The sequence below is a fragment of the Hesperophylax consimilis genome, chromosome 26 (genome assembly GCF_061612785.1).
Source record: "Hesperophylax consimilis isolate HC1 chromosome 26, BYU_Hcon_1.0, whole genome shotgun sequence".
In the NCBI taxonomy this organism is placed as follows: domain Eukaryota; kingdom Metazoa; phylum Arthropoda; class Insecta; order Trichoptera; family Limnephilidae; genus Hesperophylax; species Hesperophylax consimilis.
In genome coordinates, this window is record NC_142861.1 from 22,943,087 (window position 1) to 22,965,824 (window position 22,738).

Genomic DNA, 22,738 nt, shown 5'->3' on the forward strand with positions numbered 1-22,738 from the left:
TTGATAAACGTAAATATCTAGCTGAAATTATATTAAAATTTAGAAACTAATTACAGAGTAATTAAAATGTACACCTCTATGCAACTAAAGGTTTCGACCACAATTGGAGAAAAAATAAGAAATTTTGTGATTTTTTTATTAATTACTTTAATATGAAATGACTAACAATAGAGGTGGCAATAATGTTAACAAACTAAAATCGCCCTGTCTGAGGGGGTATATGGGAAACGTCAGAGGTTGGAGGTATTATCAATATTACTGGGTATTTGGTATCGATACTCGATCGACGCAATAAACAGAAGACTCTGCGCAAAATATTCCCTCAATGGCTGCGCATGGACTGCGCTGTAAACCGTATCAAACTTAACATTTTTGCGCAGTGTCTTCGATTTATGTTGGTTACCATTGGTTGCTAGTAAAAAATCTCACTACAGCTACTTTGGAAATAATATGATGACACATTAAGTAAAAATTAGATAACGGTAAAATTGCGTTTCGTTGTGTCAGCATTTGAAAAACCAAATGTCATATTTGAGTTGTCAAGTCGTCACACAAATTTATCGCAATTTATTTATTTTGCAGATGGCCACACCGCAATAGAAATAACCGCGAACGGCGCAAACAACAATACTGCAACTCGAAAGTTTGATCGGTTTTATCATAACGTCTTTATAAATAATTAGTTTTCACAAATATAATATCATTAGTTTGTTTAAGTGTGGTTTTATGTTAAAATACAAAATCAAGTTTACACGAAGATTTTACATAAGCCCGAAATTGTTGGATTCTGAAAACGTAGAAAATGGATTCGGATACTTATCCAAATGCCGTTGAACGGCAAAACGGACCCGCCAAACTCTCCGAACCGAAAAAGATCGGTTTTTATAGCGTCGGGCCGCAGCAAATATATCTGAATGATTTTTCTCAGCTGAAATACATCAACAATACTTATGATGGTGTTCCTGTCAATTTTGACCTAAACCATAAAATACACCTAGCTGAAAAGCACGCTAGCGTTGATACGAAACTTAAATTCATTCAGAAATTTTTGAAGGATCACAGAGATTGCTTAAACGTACTGGATTCTAGTGAGATATCTTTCGATGAAGTGCCTATTGTAGCGAATCAGGGGATATTTCGTAAATTATGCTGCACTCCTTATAAGAAAACATCACCTTACAGAGTAACTACCTGTCTGTTCCGAGGAGTCTTGTATATGTCCCGCTTATGGCCAACAGAAAATCCAGGGGAATGGCATAAAACTAACAATAAGTCACTCTCAAGTTCCTGGGGTCACAAATTTGAACAGTACATGTTGTCAGGTATTATTATTATCATTTCAAACCAAAAATCTATACTATTATTTTGTAGTCTTCTTTTTCTCGTAACGTAAGATCTAAGTAAATATAATGTCAAAGTGAAAACAGCATCAAGCCGAGTTCACCGTGTATTATTGACGTTTTGTACGCAGATCTTTACAGATGTACATTTTATCTATGTTGTATGGGTCGTCACTAATATACAAACCTGTATTAAGGTTAGAAGATATTACTCCCTCATGAAATGCTGACAGCAATTCAAGGGGAAAGACGTCCGCAGGTTGTGCGAGAAATGGCCGAACCTGCTATGGACGGATACCGCTAAAGTAGCCCAGTATAGGGGCAGAATATGATGTTTAATGTCCCGCACTAATCTAGTCATTTTCTCTCTTTAAGATGACCCAACGAGAGAGCCAGACACGGAAGCTCCTGTCGATGAGAATTCACACTTTGCCTGTGTATTTGAGGCATATCTGAACAAGCACCGCCTGATCTATGCTGGACAGATGAGCGGGCTCCTCGCAGAGGGAACGCCCTTGGAGGAGAGTTTTCAACCTCTGAAACACTCCAATCAACATGTCCTGGAGGAAATTAAGAAACTACCGTTTGCCAAATTGAACACCAACACCGGTACATGCAATGACTATCAAGAAAATGTCTTCAGGTAATCATAATGTTGTTCCTATTGAAGAGGTAAGGTCAGTGTGACCGATGTAAGTTCAATTTTACCTTACTTGTGTGTTTGATCGAAACGTTTTAAAGAATAAAGAAGAACATAGGAATGCCTCCCATGTAGATTTGAATGGAAATCAATTTGGGCGCTGACTACCTTTTGAATCTAGTCTCACATTTGCCTGATACTGTATATGGCCATCCCATTTGAATTTCATAAAAATGATGATATTTTTGAGAGAAGAATATTCTGACTTGGATCACAGACCATTAGGACGGGTTGTTTCGGAGAATCTGAACAATTCATCAAATTTCAACGTTCATTTTCAAGTTCTGTGAAAGATTTTTTCAAGTTCTGTTTTTATTTCAGTTTTGTCGAGCAACTTGCCTACAATGATATAAAGACAGAACTTGAATAAGTCTTTCACAGAACCCGAAAATGAACGTTGAAATTTGATGAATTGTTCAAATTTCAACGTTCATTTACGGGTTCTGTGAAAGTCCTATTTAAGTTCTGTTTTTAAATCATTATAGGCAAGATGCTTGACAAAACTGAAATAAAAACAGAACTTGAATAAATCTTTCACAGAACTTGAAAATGAACGTTGAAATTTGATGAATTGTTCAAATTCTCCGAAACAACCCGTCCTTAGTCTTGTGTTCTTTATTCTAAGATTTAAATCAATTTCATTGGCTTGTCTGGGGCCTAGGAGTCAAAAGATCTTATCTAAAAAATTTTGTCTCAATTTTCACAGAGATCGACTTCTAATAAGAATCATACAAGAATTTTGTTTCTTTTTTATGTTCTTAGTTAAAAATATTATTTGTTGGTATAAGATATAAATATAAATAATTTGAATATTATTTTTTTGATATAAAGTATAATAATTTTGCAATAAATCAAATGATGTTCCACAAATATTGACATACTCGTAATTAGACATAACAATTTAAAAAAACATTACAACAATAAGGACGGGTTGTTTCGGAGAATTTGAAAAATTCATCAAATTTCAAAGTTCATTTTCAAGTTCTGTGAAAGATTTTTTAAAGTTCTGTTTTGATTTCAGTGTTGTCAAGCAACTAGCCTATAATGACATAATAACAGAACTTGAATAGGACTTTTACAGAACCCGGAAATGAACGTTGAAATTTGATAAATTTTTCAAATTCTCCGAAACAACCCGTCCTAACTGTTCCATATTGAAAATTTCAAATAAAATTAAATACTGAGGACGGGTTGTTTCGGAGAATTTGAACAATTCATCAAATTTCAACGCTCATTTTACAGTTATGCGAAAGATTTTTTCAAGTTCTGTTTTTATTTCAGTTCTGTCAAGCAAATAGCCTATAATGATATATTAACAGAACTTGAATAGGATTTTCACAGAACCCGGAAATGAATGTGAAATTTGATGAATTTGTTCAAATTCTCCGAAACAACCCGTCCTTAGGAATAATAATAGACAAAAACCTAAACTGGAAAGATCAAATCAACCTAACCGTCAACAAAATAAGAAAATTAATTTACATATTTTTGAAAATTTCTCTCATTGGAAATCTAACATCGGTCTACCACGCTATAGTACAATCAAATCTCCAATACACTTTAGTCAGTTGGGGAGCTGCATACAAAAAAAATCAATTCCCTGTTGAAATTGTACGACGTCTAATTATAAAAATAATATTGAAAAAACCAAGAGATTACCCGACACACCTAATTTTTGAAGAATTTCAAGTATTCAAATTTGATGATCTTGTCCGATAAAACATAGAAAAATCACAATCTAACACAAAAATGTAACACTTTTCTTGCTCAACATCATTACATATATCTAGGAAAAAAATACTTAAACAACCCACCCGAATATATCAGAACAATAGAAAACGATAAACACCTACTAAAAGCGATTAAAGAGAAGTTCAATGTAAAAATACCAAAACGATGAAACTATCTTCATAATTAATTTTAAATTTTAATTTGTTTATTTAGCTATATTTTTTTGATATTCATATTTCCTTGAATCATAAATACAAATACTAAACATTCTTCATCTTCTATTGAAGAGAAACTTTCGAAAATCAAATGCAGTGAAAACTAATTTTATGAATTATTTTAGTTAACGTAATTGATTATACTCTGTAAATTGATTATTTAATAAAGAATGAAAAAAAATAATAATTTGATTACATTTTTTTTTAGGTAGATTCATTATAATATAGTTTATTTCCATAGAATATAGAAGAAAACTACAAATGACTTCCATTTCTTAGAGATTTAGATGAAAATCAATATCGCCGCTGACTTGGTACCTTTTGGTTCTGGCCCGTTTAGCACTCGCTCTGTCTCTTTTAATTTGTATATCGCCATCCCATTTAAATTTCGTAATGCTGGCGAAGCACAGTTCTGCGTATGAAATTTAAGCTGAGAATACTCTTACTTTTGGATCACGAAACACATCCACATGGCATTTCTTATGTTATTTTTTCCATGGTTATTTCACATTTCACTATGAACCGTCTGGCATCCAGCTTTGGACATAACGATTCTCCGTGCAGTGGTGTAACTATAGCATTCACAGTGGTTTGTTTTACTGTAGTTTAGTTTATCTCTATAATAATATGTGACATCAGAGTGTCATCGGACGGCAGGCCTTGTTTGGGAAAAGAAATGGAAGAATGCAGTTCTCTGCTCCAATCCTCTTCCACACAGTCCATCCACTCATCCTCGATCTGCCTCTGAATCGCTTCCACTGGAGTACCTACCCACACAATCACATCTGGCATTATTTCTACATAACCAACCCACCGTAGTGTTTGAAACTACCGAATCAAACGTAATTGTACCGCTGACATTGTTGTGCTACTTTTCACATTGCAGAACTTCCAAGACCTTGAATTGGTGGCTGCAAGCAACTTTCATCGGAGTGAAAACCATTCTGTGCGGACTCCGGAATGACAAATTAGGAATTGTGGAAAAGGTCCTGCATTACAAAACAGAAGATCTTCCAGAGGACAATGAAGTGAGAAAAGTTACTTTTTTATTTTAAGGACACATTTATGACTCCAAGGCAGTCGTCCCACGGGTCGGTAAAGAATGGAAAAAAACCGAGCGCTGTAAAGACGCGGGAAGTGTTGCACGATGTATGTTGCATGGTCTCTGCACACGGCATGTAAGCTATGTAGCTTGTAGTTAAGTAAACTGTAAATTTATGTTGTTGGTATTGCAGATTTCTCTTACCGGCTTTACGCTAATGTCATTTTATCGACCCACGCAATACGCAATAACAAGATTCCATCTGACTCTGACCCTATTCTGAGATAACGGGCATCAAAGATTTGAATAACTATATTTCAATACGTATTCAACTGTATATAATGTTTTGAATAAGCAAATATGGTTAGTTATAGGTTATTAATATATTAACTGTTTTAAGTATTTTTACCAATCGTTTAAAGTCAGAAATATGAAATCTGGAAAAGCATTTTTACAAATGTAGAAATATGTTATTAAAAAATGACTTGTTACGCAGACAAGGAAGTAACAAAGAAGTTTTGAAGTGAGTTAACAAAGTTCCTTATTAACTTATATATTATCACAGTAATTAAGTTTTTTTTGCCCTTCTCTCTTATAAACTTGTGTTATTATCCAACCACATATTAGGAAATTTAGTAATGAAGTCAAGCAATAAGTAAAATATATTTTTAATAACAATAATAATTGATCATTAAACGGCAAAAAAAATAATAACACAAGACCCTTAACCTTTTGAACGCGTTAATTTGCTCCGTTTTATCTATACCCGTACGCTAGGGTGTCCCAGGACATAAGGAACAATTTTTTTTTCATGAATTTAAATATGCATACCCTCTTATTTTATTCCATTTGATCCCAATAACTCATATAATAAATATTATTTTGATTAAACACCGGCAACCCGTGCCAACTTGATGCCAAACATATGGTACAGAGTTAATATGGAAGGATTTTCAACTTTCATTTTTGTCGGATAAATAAAATTTAAAAATGCACAAATGTTCAATTATGTAGTATTTTATATTTAAAAATGGTTTATTGATTAAATTTTTTCTTCATAGTTTGTTTTTTACATTCAGAATAAATCTTCCGGTGTTCCTGAACGCATCGTAACAAAAACTATTTTTGTTCCTCTTCGACCGTGAGATTAAGCCATGAAAATCTTGCATTAACTAAACAGTTCTTTCAGCTGTATCATTCACTACCCTCAGCGGCGACACCTTCTTTCTGACTTCTTGATACGAAGCATTATTTGACCACATCGTAGGGAATTCGTTAAGAAAACTGGCATCTGTTTTCAGACGACCATACAAATACTTGCTCTTGACTGAAATGAAGTCGTAAATATTTTTCTCTTAAACAAAAGTCACTAAATTATGATATGAACAAAAACCTCAATACAAAACATAATTTAAACTACTTAATAAACTTACCATACAATTTACCATCAAGATCTTCCTTCGATGGGATGTAACGTTTGTCATGGGTTGATAATTTTTTTTTTTGATATTTCGAGCATTTTTATTTTAGTTGTTTGATCCACAGCGTCGTCAAACAGCGATAAAATAGATCCTTCATCGGTCAAATACCATAACTGCTTATTGAACAGAAATAAAGCTGCCATTGAGATGTTTTCATCAATTTTTTCGTAAGCCTTCATCGATTTCAAAAAGCACAAGTCCTGGTAAGGTGCTTTAACTGCTATAATACATTGTAGCCATGGCTTGACATAGGATGTTACTATGAACAGGCAAACGTCTAAAAGTGCAGCCTTATCCTTACCGGTAATTTTAAATTGCGCACAAATTAATGATATTTTCAAGGAATAAAGCGCCTTTGCCATCCATCGAGCACCTGGAGGCCGAATCTTAAATTTTCTCGCTGTATCTCCTCCTAAAACTATCACACAGAGCTCTAAAAACTCTCAATAGTCATCTCCAAGTATTTTTGTTGTCAGTGCAGTACGGTAAAAGTCAAGCAAATCATCGATTTCGGAAGCGGTTAGGTGCAATGTGAGATTTTCTCTGTAGCACTGAATTTTATCGGGATCAACATTTTTAGTTATCTCGAAACTTTTTGAAGAGTGGTATATCAGGGCTTGTAGTCACTTGACTGATTTTTACTTCAAACACAGCTTTTAATACCAACTATGGCCATATTTGGTATATATCGACAGTTAAATTCACTTTCCGGATATTGTAGAACAAAACTTCAAGAACTTGTCCATTAGATGGCAGTTTAGAACCCGATATTTGGTGTTTTACGACTACTATTAAAAATATACTCTTTTTAGAAGTGCGTAAATCTAACAACATCTTGCCTGAACCAGTGATTTTCGTTTACTAACAAAATAGCAAGTTACTACAAGCTCATCAACACGTTTGCTCGCTGGCGTCTTAATGTACAAGCACTAACATCTTTCGATGCAAGTCGGCACGGGTTGCAGTTGTCCAAAGTAAACGAAAAAATTTTTATAAGTGTTTTTTAATTATTAAAACCAAATTAGAGGGTATGCGTTTAAAAATAACAACTTTAATTTTTTTGGGACACCCTACCGTACGCGGTACATATTTTCAAATACCTATGCACGCAATTAAATGTCAAATTATAGCATTCTGGCATGATTTATTGGACTATATAGACAGAACAGATTATTCTCCACAATATGAAAACAAATCCTCGTGTGTCAACACTCTTAGATGTTTATAAAAACAAAAACATAAAATTTCATACAAAGACGTACCGTATCTTTTGAATGTGGTCCCGCTATTCACTCGGCGTGTGTGTACTTAGGTGATAGACACAAGTCGGACACCACGATCACTTATCATTTTTAGTTATGAAAACTTTTTCTCAAACTCTTTTCTAAACTCAACACTTAAAAATAACACATAAATTTTATATCACTTAATAAATATTGTTTTTAAGCACTTTAGAGGAATCTCTGTCGGTCACATTTTTTTTGGAACTATGGTAAACTTTAAAACAGGGTTCGATACATAAAGACACACCACATTCTTTACATACGTATCTCGTTAACTGCATTTTGTTATTTTTCAATCGGCATACACGACATCGTCTACGCTGTTTTTTTATTTTGCCAGTTGATGGAATCAATTCGGCCATATGCTTAGCGGAATATTTAGGCAAAACCCGAAACGGGTTGAGGTGGGCTGATGTATTAGGCTCTGGTATTTGAGAAATCTCTGGTTTATATTTCTCAACAAGTTGCATCATAACCGCCAATTGAAAATCTGCTAGAGATTTTTTTATACCTGTCACTTGGGTGTACAAAATAAATGGATTCAATAAATACAGGTCAAGTATGTGAAAAAATACTTTTTTATACCATTTTATGGTCTTCCTCATACAGGATAAACTGCTCAGCATCATGTCGCTTTTGTCAACAGCTTCCATAGATTTATTGTAATCAATGACACAGGCGGGCTTGCGAATGGGTTGTTTAGTTTGGTGATTTATTTTACTGGTTTCCTTAAATGAGTTATCGTGCAAGGTAGGTAGCATATGTACATCCCTTTTATCACACCATTTTAATGCTAAAAGGGGACCGCGGCTTTTTGACTCAAATTCGCCCTTTTTCAGTTTAATAAATTTTGACATTTCCTTCGGGTTCTTTTTTACCGTCTCACAGGCATTTGTTTTTTTCGAATGCAAAAAATTGAATAACTTTGGACTTGAGTACCAATTGTCACACCACGAATTGTGCCCTTTGCCAAAATAATCAGTTAGGAGTGTAGTAACAACAGCGCCGGTTATTCCCAAGTTTTGTTCATCTGTAATTTCCGCGCCTTCTCCGCAGTAAATTATGAAATCTAGAATGTATCCAGTTTTCACATCACACAAAACAAACATTTTGATTCCAAAGCGATGTCGTTTTGATGGAATATATTGCTTAAAAATAAGCCTACCCTTGAAAACAATGATACTTTCATCTATACATAGGTCTTCATAAGGTATCACAGACTCCTTAAATAGTGTTCGGGTGTGATTTAAAATTAACCTTATTTTATAAAGACAATCTATAGGAAGCGAATTTGAGTTACAGAAATGTAAATTTTGCAACAACAATTGATATCGGTCTCTACTCATGATCTGGCCAAAAATAGGGGAACTTAGAAATATATTTGTACTCCAATACTCTTCAATAGTCAAGTGTTCGTTTCTTGTCATAAGCATGGTTATTGCAAAAAATAGATACATTTCTTCAATACTTGTGTCCTTCCACTTATGAATTCGTGACTTTGCACCAAATTCCTTTGAAATGAGAAGAAAAGTATGGTAGTCGTTTGTTTCTCGAACAATTTCATTCATAATCGAGCGATTCAAAAAATGTTCAAAAAAATCACTTTCTGTTGAATTTTTGTTAAATTGTACAGAAACGCTGGATTGAAAATCATCAAATTCGTTTACTATTGGAATATGAGGTCCAGACAACCAGGAGTGTAGCACTTCTTCACTTACAGACTCATTCGCTTGAGTTTCTGTATCTGAAAGTTCCGAAGGTTCAAATTCATCTTCGGACATTTCATAATCAGAATCCAAAACGTTCAATATATTTTCAATTTCATCATCTTCCAAACTATGGACCATTTTTTATCCGAAAAATCAAATGAATTAAAAAACTAATAACTTTTTGTGAACGTTTCCTAATAAATTTTGAAATAGTATATAAAATACGAAAATTACACGCACTTTAGTAATATATAACTAATATATATATATATATATATAATGATATTTTCCTTGTGATTTGAATGACAGTCAATTAAAACACAGATGAGTTTCTCTGTAATGAAAGAAGAGGTTTATTTTGTTAATCTCACAAGAGTTACATACAGAAAAGCATTCAGTAACAAAACATTACCTGTAATGAAAGAAACGACATTTAATGTTATTAATTTTATGTCAATTGCTTAATCACAATCCCGATAGGAATTACAAATTATTTCCATCAATCTGTCATGTCACAACCCATAGATTATTTTTACTATGTCTACCATAGATTACGAAATATTGATTCGACTGTGTAGGTACTGTGGCGCACATCCAGCCAGTGACAGTCCACGACACACACAGCCAAAATGACGAGACAAGCTCGGCATTAAAGAAAATTATATTTTTCTTTACATCTCCCCCCCTAGGGAAGACAATAAACCCCAACCTATTAAGTATCCTCTTTTTGGTTCATTAATGCAGGTACTGGAGTTAACTTTGAGATGTGGAAAAAATTCGATTCTGATTTTTGTCGACCAGTGTTTATCTTGTAAATTGAGTTTGATAATTTTTCTATAATTTTGTAGGGTCCGATTCTCAATTCGTCTAGCTTCTTCCTATTAAGTTTGTTTCCATTCTCCACAAAAACAATATCACCAACGTTGAAGTTGAAGTGTCTCCTGCTTTTATCGTAAATTATCTTGTTGTAATTATGTGACTTCATAGTATTTTCCAGAGCTTTTTTCTGTCTTGCATCAAACTGATGTCGGTCTTCTTAAGTTTTAACTCATTTGGCAAAATCGTAACATCTGTGCCGTTAAGTAGATACTGTGGCGCATATCCTGTGACAGTGTGCTCCGTTTCATTATAGATTTTTACACAATTATGTGCTATAGTTGTCCAAGCTACTTTTGAGTCATTTTCGTTAATTTTGCATCTAATTTTATTGACCAGAGTTTGGTTCAATCTTTCATTTAATCCATTTGAGAAAGGTGAGTTTACTGCAGTAAAAATTATTGGAATATTTTTTTCATCCAAAAATTTTTTGAATTCTCTAGAATTGAGACCCGGGTATTGGTCTGAGAGTATCATGCCGATGTCATTAGTTTCTGTGGAATTTACGAGTTTGATGAAATCATTGGTATTTTGAGTTCTTGATGTCAAAATATATGCAAACCTCGTAAAATGGTCTGATAGCAAGTGCAAGTATCTCTTTGTTGACCGTGAACCCCCAAAACCGCCTATTGTATCAATGGAACATATTTCAAAAGGTTTTGTTGCGGGACCCAAGTGGGACATCAATCCATATTTGTTTTGACCTCTTGATTTGTTCTTTAAACATACTGAACAACTTTCGCAGGTTCTCTTTATATTGTTTGTCATATTTTCTGCTGTGTACAATGAGCTTATCATTTTTTGCATTTGTTTAATTCCTATGTGACCTAGGTCTGTATGAACATTTTTGATAAATACTATGCTGAATTTTTCTGATAGAATTATTTTTTCTCTTTTTTTTACTTTTTTGTAATAAACATTATTCTTCGATATCAATTTATCTCTTCTGCACTGTATCTTCTCATTTTTCACCTGATCTTTTAAGATATCTTCTAATTTTATTAAGTTGATAACTTTTAATTGCTCATCTTGGTTCTCATCTGGTTCTAAGACTGGGTTTCTGCTTAGGCAATCAGCTTCAATATTGTATTTACCTGGAGAATATTTAATTTGAAAATCATATTGTGATAGGTAGTATGTTAGATCTCCTAATTCTTAATCAGTTCTTGATTTTATATTCATATTCTCTAATGGCTTGTGATCTGAAAAGACAGTAAATTTCTTACCTATCAATAGATGTTGCCAATATTTAATACATTCTTTGATAGCTAGACATTCCAGATATATAGCTTTCTTCCTTTTTTGAATTTCATTCAATTTCTTTGAGAAGTAAGCTACTGGTTTTTCCTCATTGTTTTCTTGTGGCTGTTTTAGGATAGCTCCCACTCCTAGTATACTAGCATCTGTGTATACATGTATAGGCAAGTTCGGGTCAAATATGGTCAATATTGGTTGAGAACATAAAAGTTGTTTCATCTCATCAAATGACTCTTGGCATGCCATAGTCCAATCAAAGGTTTGACCTTTCCTCAAAAGATTATGCAACGGATCCAATTTTATTGCTATTTTTGGCACATATTTATGGTAAAAGTTTATTTTTCCCAAAAATTGTCGCACGTTTTTCTGCGTTTTTGGGGTCGGAAAGTTTCTTATTGATATCAAGTTATCTTTCAGAGGTCTAACTGAATTATTTTGTATTATGTGACCCAAATATTTAACCGAGTCAGCTGGGAACGTGCATTTTGTAAACTTCAGTCTTAAGCCTTCACTTTCAATCGCTTGAAACAGCTGTGTTAGATGTTTGACATGATCTGAGAAAGTTTTTGAAAAAACCAGGATGTCATCTATGTAATTTACTGTGAAATCTCCGAGTTTGTGTTTCCGTATTATGTTACACATTATCCTCTGAAATATTGCTGGTGCGGTTTTTAAGCCGAATGGCAAACATGACCATTGGTAATGTCCTTCTTGAGTGACGAAAGCAGTTTTGTGCCTGTCTGTGACTCGCAGAGGAATTGACCAAAATGCTGAGTTCAAGTCTAGTGTTGAGAAAAACTTACAATCTCTTGTTTTTACCATCAGGTCTTCAATAAGCGGGAACGGCTGTGATTGAGGGACAACAATTTTATTTAAATCTCTGAAATCTATGCACAATCTAGATTTTTTGTTTTCATCTTTTTTATAAGCCAATGTAACTGGAGCTGCAAATGGACTATATGATTCTTCTATTATATTTTTTTCTAGTAATATTGCAATCTGTTTTTCAATCTCTTTTTTATCTTCGATTGTGCAACGATACGGTCTTTTATTGCAATATTTTTCCACTAACAAATCAATGTGTGCTTCATAATCTTTTACCTTTCCAATGTCATATTTGTCCTTTGCAAATACAGATTTATTCTTCACTATTAATTCATCAATCACTTTTTGTTGATCAAAGTCTAGATGATTTATGTAAGTAATGAAGTTTTTTTTTGTAAAATTTTCATTGAAGTTTATTAAATTATTAGATTGGGTTTGATTAGAAACTATTTCATTTATTTGTTTTGGAGCTTTCTGACTGATTTCTAAGTTTTCATCTTGAATTAAGCTAAATTTTTGTATGCAATCAAGTCCAATTAAAAAATCGTAATCAAAATTTTCTTTGTCTATTACAAAGACATCCATATTTTTTTCAATGTTAAAAATAGTTACATCCAGTGATATCATACCAATTGCCTTTTTAACGCCATTAATTGTTTTTAAGTTAGTATTGTTCGAATAACCTATTTTTTCATTGTTTATCTTCAATAACCTTGAGTTTATCAATGACACATTAGAGCCCGAGTCATAGATTCCAAATACTTCAACATTTTTATTTAACACTAACTTTACTTTAATTAATGGCGGCACTATTTAGTTTTTTTGGTTCTCACATTGCAGTTCGCATTCTAATTCTGAATTATTAATGTGCTTTATTTTCCTCTTATCATTTTCATTATTATTATTCTTTGTTCTGAACCAACATAAATCTTCTGAGTGATAGCGCACACCTTTATTTAATTTTTCACAAATGCTACATTTTTCTTTCAACGGCTTAGTATCATCTTTCTTTCTCATATACTTTTTCTTCGAAACTAAATGTTCTAATTTGCCAAGTTCATTAAACAAGTCTTTTGTTTCTATAATCTCATCCTTGTTGATTCTATCTGTTATATAATCTGGTAAACCGGCAGCAATTATATCGGTTAAAGTCCCCTGATCAATTGTTTTTCTTACTTCAAGTAAAAGTCTTTCTTTTTTAACCGCATATTCTAATAATGATCCTGATTGATACTTGAAAGATAAAGCATACCTGCTAGCAGTCCAACCTTTATCACCATAGGTTTGCAGAAAGTTTGATTTCCAATCTAACCACTCTGATTGTAAACTAAGCTTTATCATCATGGACGAATACCAATCTGTACATGATTTGTCCAAAAATAATCTGAAGATTTCAATTTCTTCTTCGTCCTTAGTAATGTCAAACCTTGCACATTCTGTTTCAAATACTTCCATCCAGTGACATGCACTTATATTTTTTCCATTAAATTTTTCAAGTACAAACCTGTCAGCTAACTTTTTCATGCTTTGTTTTTCGTTTTTCTGCTGATTTTCAACTAATTTTTCCAAAATTTTCACTATAGGGTCTTCTGAACTCCTGTTATTGGCAATAGACACTTGTTCTTTGGTAATTTCCTCTAGAAATTGGTCCTGAAAAATCATGTTTTTATCCTCATCCACATATGTTTGTGAAATATCTTCTGTCATTTTTATCCATACACCTCTGGTTTGGTGTCTTTTTTTTAATGTATTTTTTACTGTAGCATAAGCCTTAGAGGTGTAGATAGGTTTGTGGAGTGATGCTGCTTGACATTCTTCAGGAATCAGGAAAACTTTGTCATCTTGTGTAACAATTGAGGTTATGGCAATAAAATTAGACTTTCCGTCTGTTGTTGGTTTTGATTGAAATGTAAACTTCAACTTTTCCATATTGTGACAAGAAATGTCGTTTTATAATGATATTTTCCTTGTGATTTGAATGACAGTCAATTAAAACACAGATGAGTTTCTCTGTAATGAAAGAAGAGGTTTATTTTGTTAATCTCACAAGAGTTACATACAGAAAAGCATTCAGTAACAAAACATTACCTGTAATGAAAGAAACGACATTTAATGTTATTAATTTTATGTCAATTGCTTAATCACAATCCCGATAGGAATTACAAATTATTTCCATCAATCTGTCATGTCACAACCCATAGATTATTTTTACTATGTCTTAAACCATAGATTACGAAATATTGATTCGACTGTGTAGGTACTGTGGCGCACATCCAGCCAGTGACAGTCCACGACACACACAGCCAAAATGACGAGACAAGCTCGGCATTAAAGAAAATTATATTTTTCTTTACATATATATATATATAACAAAATATATTTAAATTAATAAAGTATATAGTAAAGTCAATAACTCAGTTTTGTAACACAATAAAACGTTAAAAAATACACGCAATCGGCACAATATGGTCACTCGTGGATACAATAAAATTAAATTTGCTAGACGAAACACAAGAAATCAAAAAAAAAAAAAGATTTCTGAAGTGAACAAATTAATTTGAATTTTTCGTAATAATTCAATCTTACAGCAGAACACAGAATGTTATCGGCGCAGATTCCACAAATCAACTCGGCGCTTTAAGTTTGCTGACTTAGCAGGGATGTACGGGTACATGGCGGAGAAGTGTGTCCAGGTCTTGGCGGCGAATGCGTCTGCCTACCGACTGCGTGGCGGGCCGGATTGGAAGAGGGAGACCCTTTGACCTCTCCAGCCGGATCATCGCATTGCGCCGCAGTGGGAGGGATGGTTCATGCGTGGTACACTCCTAGACACTGATCCTCAGATTCCTATCTACTCCTCTTACCCTGTTTCTTCCCAGAACTTCCTCTCCTTTATTTCCTTAAAGATACCCTCCACACAGCATGATGATATATGCCCTTGGGGGGAAACTATTGTCCTCAAGGTCTCTTGTGTGGAGTTAATGTAAAATAGGGGTATTGTGCTGTGTTTCGCTTCCTCTTTCCTTAAGCATCGATGACACGGGGCTAGTTTACGAGCTGCTAGTCGACGAGTCTATAAGCTAGCGAGTAAGCGAGTGCCGATGACACACAAAACTTTCCACTCGCTCAAAGCCAAAGGATCTTCGTCCTTGAACTCCCTCAATAAACGGCTGGAAGCACCATATTCTTCGCGTTTTTCTATCCTTGATCTTGCCCATTTTCTTTTCTGCTTCAAGTTTTTCTTTAGTTTTCGTTGTAAATCCTTCTTGATAGCATAAGCTATTATAATTACTGCCGCGCGAACTACTTCCGTTGACATTTTTGCTGACTGCCAAAACGCAAAGATACTTGCAACTAGTTCACTAGCAGCGATGATGATACACGGCTAGTTAACTAGCTTATAAGCCAACACGCCCGCGAATGGCGAGTAAATTAGCCCGTCTTTTTATTTTACTCGCTGCTTTTTTACAAACAAGGAAACAAAGGATAAAATATGGGATGTGCAAGGTGCTTTTATGAGTGGAAGGGGGTGCATGGACCAGATCTTCTCATTGCGTATGCTCACTGAGAAGTTTCTGGCAAAAAACCAGAAACTTTTCTGTGCCTTTGTAGATCTACAAAAAGCATATGACCGAGTCGACAGGAAAAAGCTATGGAAGGTGTTATCCAAGTATGGAGTGAATGCGAATCTGACTCAGGCAATTGCGTCTCTATATGAGAGAAGCGTTGCATGTGTTAGGGTGAACGGTGGTTTTACGGGGTGGTTTGATATCACAAAAGGTGTTAAACAAGGCTGCGTAATGTCACCGTGGTTATTCAATCTATACATGGATAATTGTATGCAAGAATTGAAAGATGTGGGATTGGGCGCGAATTTGAGTAATCTGAAAGTATGTTGCCTGTTGTATGCAGATGATGCGGTGCTGATTGCTAATAGTATGGATGATCTGCAGTCTCTCGTGTCTAGGATGAACGAAGTATGCGTGAAGAATGAGTTAATGATGAATGTAAGTAAGTCTAAAGTAATGGTGTTTGAAAGAGAAAGTACGAAAACAGTGTGCAATATAGCTGTGAATGAGGAATACTTGGAGCAGGTGGATGAATTTGTGTATTTAGGAAGCATGTTTACGAGAGATGGGAAGGCTGACAGAGATATTGAAAGAAGAGTAAATGCAGGTAACTCCATTAATGGAGGACTGAACGCAGTTGGCGCTAACAAAAAATTGTCCAAAGAAGCGAAGTTAGCAGTCCACAATGGAGTGCTGGTACCTACCCTGATGTATGGAAGTGAGGCATGGAACTGGCAAAGAAAGGATGAAAGTAGATTGAATGCTGTTGAAATGAGATCCCTGAGGCGTATGTGTGGTAAAACCATGTATGATCGTGTGAGGAATGTGGATATCCGCAAAGAGTGCAAGGCTGATGTAAGCGTAATGAGTAAGATCAAGAAAGGGACGCTTAGATGGTTTGGGCATGTAGAGCGAATGAGCGAAGAAAGGAGTGTAAGGAGAATATACGATGCAAATGTGAATGGTATCAGAAGTCGGGGACGCCCGAGGAAGACATGGCACGACCAAGTGAATCAGATACTTGAGTCGGGCCATGTCAAGAGTCAGAATAATAGAAGAGTATGTATGAGACGATGTATGAATGTGAATGAGGCAAGGAGTGTGTGCCAAGACCGAGTTGTTTGGCGGTCCGTCCTCTCTGCCTACCCCTGCGGGGAAACGGTGTGATGGTTAGTTAGTTAGTTAGTTAGTTTTTTTACAATCGGATAGTCAACTAGCAGATTGTAAAAAAGCCGATGACACGGGGCCAGTTTACAAGCTGCTAGCGAATTCGCTGGCTTGTAGCTTGTAAACTAGCCCCGTGTCATCGATGCTTAAGCTAATCTATCGGATAGCGTTACAGTGTCAGTGGCAGATTTGTAGATTTGTACTGTACTATGCATAGTACATACACACTTCATACATTTACCTACAGGTAGTGTGTAGAAATGATATTATGGATGTAGAAGTGATACTGTCTATTCTCTGACGTGAGCACTGAGGAACATGACCTTCTCAATGGTTCTGTTTGCACAATGACCAGTTATCGAATACTTCATGGTAACCGGAGTTATTTGGGGATTTTCTGTAAGAAAATTTAGAACAGCAGTGCTTAAAAAAGAATTTTTATTTTACAAAATGCACAAACACTCTGTGTTATTAATTAAGTCAAATAATTCTCAGCAATCTAAAATCTATTTTAAAGCACTCGCTAAGACTATTGTCTCTATGATAACTTGTATTGTACCTGCTTTTATCGTTCATACTCAGTTTGTTATGTTATGTACTATACACTTATTATTGTACTTCTGAATAACTGTCCTATAACAATGTACACATGTAAAAGCCTTCAGGGCGTGAATAAATAAATAAATTAAAATTTAATTTACCAAAAAAATGTCACAATGTATTATATTGGTAGTAATCTTTATATGTAGGTATATAAAAATCACTTGTCACTGTGTTCGTACACGCTAATCTCCGAAAACCGCCCAACCGATTTCAATGAAATTTTGTGTATGCGTATGGGGCTGTTCAAGTATTACGTAAGCCGATTTATTACAATTATTTACCCCCTCTTCCCCCTTGTCACCAAAAGTAAGCAGAGCTCTTACCCCCCCCCCCCCCCCTCCCATGCTTACGTAAAAATTGGTACCTATATGCATTTTTCTGTTATTGTATTCTGTTTTTTAAGCGAGTACCTAAACGTATTAATTATTTGTGGGAATCCCCGAATATGTATTCGGTTTTCAAACATAGACAATGTGTGGGTTGCCAATGTGTACAAAGAAAATAACTACTGCTGAGCAGTGCTGACGTAATCACTATCTCGACCCCCCCCACCCCCCCCATTTCATCAAAAATAAGCAAAGCAAAGACCCCCCTGCCCCCCTATAGTGCTTACATAATACTTGAACGGCCCCTATGGTTGGTTCCAGCTTGAAATATAGGAGAGTTTTGGAACCGATAGGTTGCAATGTTGTTGATATCCTAAAAAAAATAAAAAATAAATCTGATTTCTCATCCAAAAATATATACAACCACAAATTTTAACTTCCCTACGTAGAAGGCTCTCTGTGGCAGGACAACTTCTTATATTATATAATGCATTCCAAATCGTTGAGTTTAATTCTAACTGGTTTCTAATCCTAACATATAAAAATTCAGTATGCGTATGTTTGTGCTTGAAAAACTCGAAAAGTAGTCGACCAATATCGCTGAAAATTTCAAAGTGTGTTTAGAGATTTTTAAATGGCAGAAGAAGTTGGTGACGCCCGAGGAATACTTAACACAATATCTCTGCACCGTAATGAGATATGGAGTCGAATTAGAGTCGATGTAATGTAGTTTTTTAACAGTATCATTGTGGTATACAGTAGTGAATGGTGGAAGAATTCGGAGGAGCCCGAAAAAGACACTAGCATTAGCGAAGCATTGCGGGGATCCACTACTATATATATGCAATATAGTGGAACATTATTAAAGCAGTAAAATTTGTTAAAGACGATATTAAATATTATTATACATGCAAAAGGATAATAATAGCTAATATTACTATTTATTTGTGAGGTATCTTATAACAGCCTTCTTTTAAACTACATCTACTATTTCTGAGAAAGTTTGACAACTCCATGCAATCTAGGTTGTATCTAAATGACTGATGTTGCAATTAAAAAGATATTGATGCTGAAATTAAAAAGAATTTTTGATAGAGTAATTCTAGTTTATATATGGAAGGTAATGAAGTAAGGCTAAGTAAATGAGTGAGCTGTCTATAATACCAGGAGTAAAAGGAGGAGTGTTCATCTTTGTATGGTGTGGTAGTTCATCCGGGTTTTTCAGAGACTGCTCTTATGCTGAGCCATTCAGTTTCACATTAAAATTTTGAATTATTTGTTGCAGGAATTCTGGGTTCCCGATCGTTGCATGAATTTTTGCGATCGATTCCTGAAGTTCGTGAAACGATCTTTCAAAGAAGAGATCGCCGTAAAGCACCCGGGAAGTGTTGAAAATGTGAGGCACCTTCCTACGATCCTTCTGGCATTTGAGATTCGGCCCAAAGATATTTTTACCCCAAACGAGTTTATTTTAACACAACCACTACCCAATGAAGATCTTCATATACTGTGGCCTGAATTTCTGGAAGTGTTCGCAGACCAGCGACATTGAAACAATTTCAGAATTTAGATTTTAATGTAAACAAATTTCTGCTTATTTTCATAAATTAAAAAGAGAATAAAGTTATTTAGCATTTTATACTTTGTCATCGTCTTCTTCCTCTTGTCCTATTAGGATCTGGGCACATTATTTCAAGAGGGTGCCTTAAGGTACTACAGTGGCCTATGTCCATATTAGACCCAGCCTCTCGAACAGGCTAATTAATAAATTACAAACTCCACTACAGTAACAATAAATTACAGACATAATTTCCCTCAGGACTTATGTAGAACATTTTTGAGATAAGAAAGAAGTGAATATGGGTTTTGAAGAGACCCATGTATGAAGGAGGAAACACAGAGGATGGCAAATCATTTCACAGCCGAGCTCTTGGACTCAAAACTAGTTGTAGAAGCGATCCATGTGGAAAAAATGTCAACTGTGAACATTGGAGGGGACCCACCCTTTCCTAACGGCTGTGTGAGGAAACTGATTGTTTAACCTCCTTAGCCGCACACGTCAGGACTCTAATTTTTTTTTGTAAAAAGAAGCAAAATTTATTTTAAAACGATTCTAGACCCTCCAATGTCCCTGCATACATGATTGTTAGTACGCAATAATGTATGCATACTTACATTAATAGTAACACAAAATAAGAACACATCTGTAATGTGTTCGCCTGGTGGTTTGGCATGTAAAATTAAATAATGAAGAAGGAGAACAATATTTACAAGTGGAAGTATGATTGAAACATAAAAATATACAAGCCGCATATCGAGGGCAGTTTAGCCCACTATCACGGGGAAGTCCCGGCAAGAATGAGCGTGGCAAGCGGCCTGGCCACAACGATCCCAAGCACCCGCGTCCCTTAGCCAGTTTTCCAAGAGTACCCTCGGAGAAATGTAAACAAACATTCCCCAGGCCCGCTCATGATGCCGGGGGAGGCACCCGTGAGGCTATAATAATGGTATATATTCCGCTTATAATAATGGTAGGAGTTTTTCAAGTACTGTCAGCAGGGCTGGCCCTGAGCCAAAATTTTGGTGCCCCTTGAACGGAGAAAAATGTGTATTGCTAATTTATTAGGAATAACTTCAAATTGTTGGTAATCCGGTTAAAACGGGATTGTAGGCTTTAACGAATGAATTAAATTATTAGGTGTCCTGATAAACTTTTAGCAAAATACGAATACATTATCTTGATATCGGAACATGAGTTCTATAAAATACAAATACATTATCATGATGTAGGAACACGCGTTCTATAAAATATGAATACATTATCATCAGAGATGTGCAAAATGGGTACCCAAAACCATTTGAAATGCAAAATGGAAATGGGTCAAAACTTTTCCATTTGAAAATGCAAAATGCAAAATGGTTTTTAGAAAAGCATTTCAAATACAAAATACCTATTTTCAAAATGCATTGAAAATGCAAAATGGTTTCTCAGGTCAAACAATCAAAATAATTATAGAATTTTTAAACAATTTTGTCATTTAATAATGGACCTCAATGTAGAACAAACATATTAATTACATGATGGTAAATCCAAAAACACCACGACTACAGATTATGAAACCACAAAAAATTTGCGCGGGACTAATGTTGCCAACGTAAAAACATAGAAACTGCTATCTAACATTTAATATTATAGCGTCATGGCCCCATGTTCAGTATTTTTTGTAATGGTATGACTCAATTGCCAGGGCTCCTACCAACGGGAGCAACTTGACAAATGTAAATTATCTCTCGTAGCGAGGTTGAGGAACGACTGATATTTGGGGCTTATGAAAAAAAGATGAGTGGAGATAGTAGGAAGAATGTTGCAAAAAAAGCATTTAAAATGGAAAATGCATTGAGAAAAGCATTTAAAATGCAAAATGGTTTTTAGAAAAGCATTTAAAATGCAAAATACCCATTTTGCATTTTGCATTTCCATTTGAAATGGATTTATTTGAAATAAAGCACATCTCTGATTATCATGATGTCGGAACACGTGTTCTATAAAATACAAATACATTATTGTGATGTCAGAACACGTGTTCTATAAAATACAAATACATTATCATGATGTCGGAACACATGTTCTATAAAATACAAATACATTATCATGATGTCGGAACACACGTTCAATAAAAATCGTAATATTTTCGCATTTCGTCACTATATATTATGAAGGCAAATGCAGGTGCATGAACACGTGTTCCTTTATATTATGGATTTACTGAAAGTTTATCAGGAGACGGCCTGCAATCCCGTTTTTAACCGGATTACCAATAATTTGAAGAAATTCCAAATAAATTAGCAATACTCATTTTTCTCCTTGTATCAAAAGCATTAGGTTAAGTCTGCAATCAGTAATATTTTCCTGATTTGTATTTTTCTGTAGCGCCATTTTTATGAAAAATAATCTCAAGTGTTAGGATTTTGGTGCTATAAGCACCTTGGCGACTTTGAAGTCGGCGCCCGGAGCGGACTGCTCCAATTGCGCCTGCCTGACCCTATTTGACAGAATATTTGAATTCTAGGAATGTTTACATTTTTTATTTCTTTAAAAATAATAAAGATTTTTCGAGATTTTTTAAAATATTTTTCATTTGGTGGTAGTTTTGACGTATTCTTCATGAACAGCAGATTTATGCAATATATATTCTGCTGAGGAAAGGAATGCTTATATAATATATAAGTCAAACAGAGAAACAGGTAAAACAATTTTTAAAAATAAATTGTCATGTATCTTATATCAGGAGATTTTTCAATGTGGATGAGTGTTTCAGGCGAATAATTATTGCTTGCAAAATAATTGTTACCCTTTGTGCTATGCATAAAAAATCTTGTCTTAAACATTAGTTTACCAAAAAAATAATAATTAATATTTGACAAGTTCTAGTATTTCACCTAAAAATGTAGACAATTTGTCTCGACGCCATCTAGTGAGAGAGTTAGCACTTACAATGCTTTTCTCATATAAAATAAAGTTGGTTGTTTTCAGGTGAAATAATGTAATAAGCAGTAGGTAATTGTTGAATGAAGCACTAGTATATATTGAATTATTTCGCGGATAAGAGATAA

At 34.7% G+C, this 22,738-nt stretch overlaps 2 protein-coding genes across 2 annotated transcripts; one reads left to right on the forward strand and one right to left on the reverse strand.

Moving 5' to 3' along the window:
* The first annotated feature begins 705 nt into the window (after positions 1–705).
* On the forward strand, positions 706–19,681 carry LOC149411316 (decapping and exoribonuclease protein Rai1-like). The gene is made up of 4 exons (XM_089647381.1): positions 706–1,322; positions 1,716–1,983; positions 4,873–5,014; positions 19,410–19,681. The coding sequence occupies exons 1-4, from the start codon at positions 803–805 to the stop codon at positions 19,674–19,676; spliced, it is 1,197 nt and encodes a 398-aa protein (XP_089503507.1). The 5' UTR covers positions 706–802; the 3' UTR covers positions 19,677–19,681.
* Positions 13,273–14,388, reverse strand: LOC149411317 (uncharacterized). Its single transcript, XM_089647450.1, has one exon. It carries the CDS (start codon positions 14,386–14,388, stop codon positions 13,273–13,275), a length of 1,116 nt encoding a protein of 371 aa, XP_089503576.1.
* Positions 19,682–22,738: the final 3,057 nt, after the last annotated feature.

What these genes read in the sequence shown, in the direction of transcription:
- LOC149411316 (XM_089647381.1), top strand. Translation starts at nt 803, where the DNA reads ATGGATTCGGATACTTATCCAAATGCCGTTGAACGGCAAAACGGACCC. An exon ending in TATCAAGAAAATGTCTTCAG is followed by an intron (nt 1,984 to 4,872) that starts GTAATCATAATG and finishes TTCACATTGCAG; the next exon opens with AACTTCCAAGACCTTGAATT. An exon ending in ATCTTCCAGAGGACAATGAA is followed by an intron (nt 5,015 to 19,409) that starts GTGAGAAAAGTT and finishes TATTTGTTGCAG; the next exon opens with GAATTCTGGGTTCCCGATCG.
- LOC149411317 (XM_089647450.1), bottom strand. Translation starts at nt 14,388, where the DNA reads ATGGAAAAGTTGAAGTTTACATTTCAATCAAAACCAACAACAGACGGA.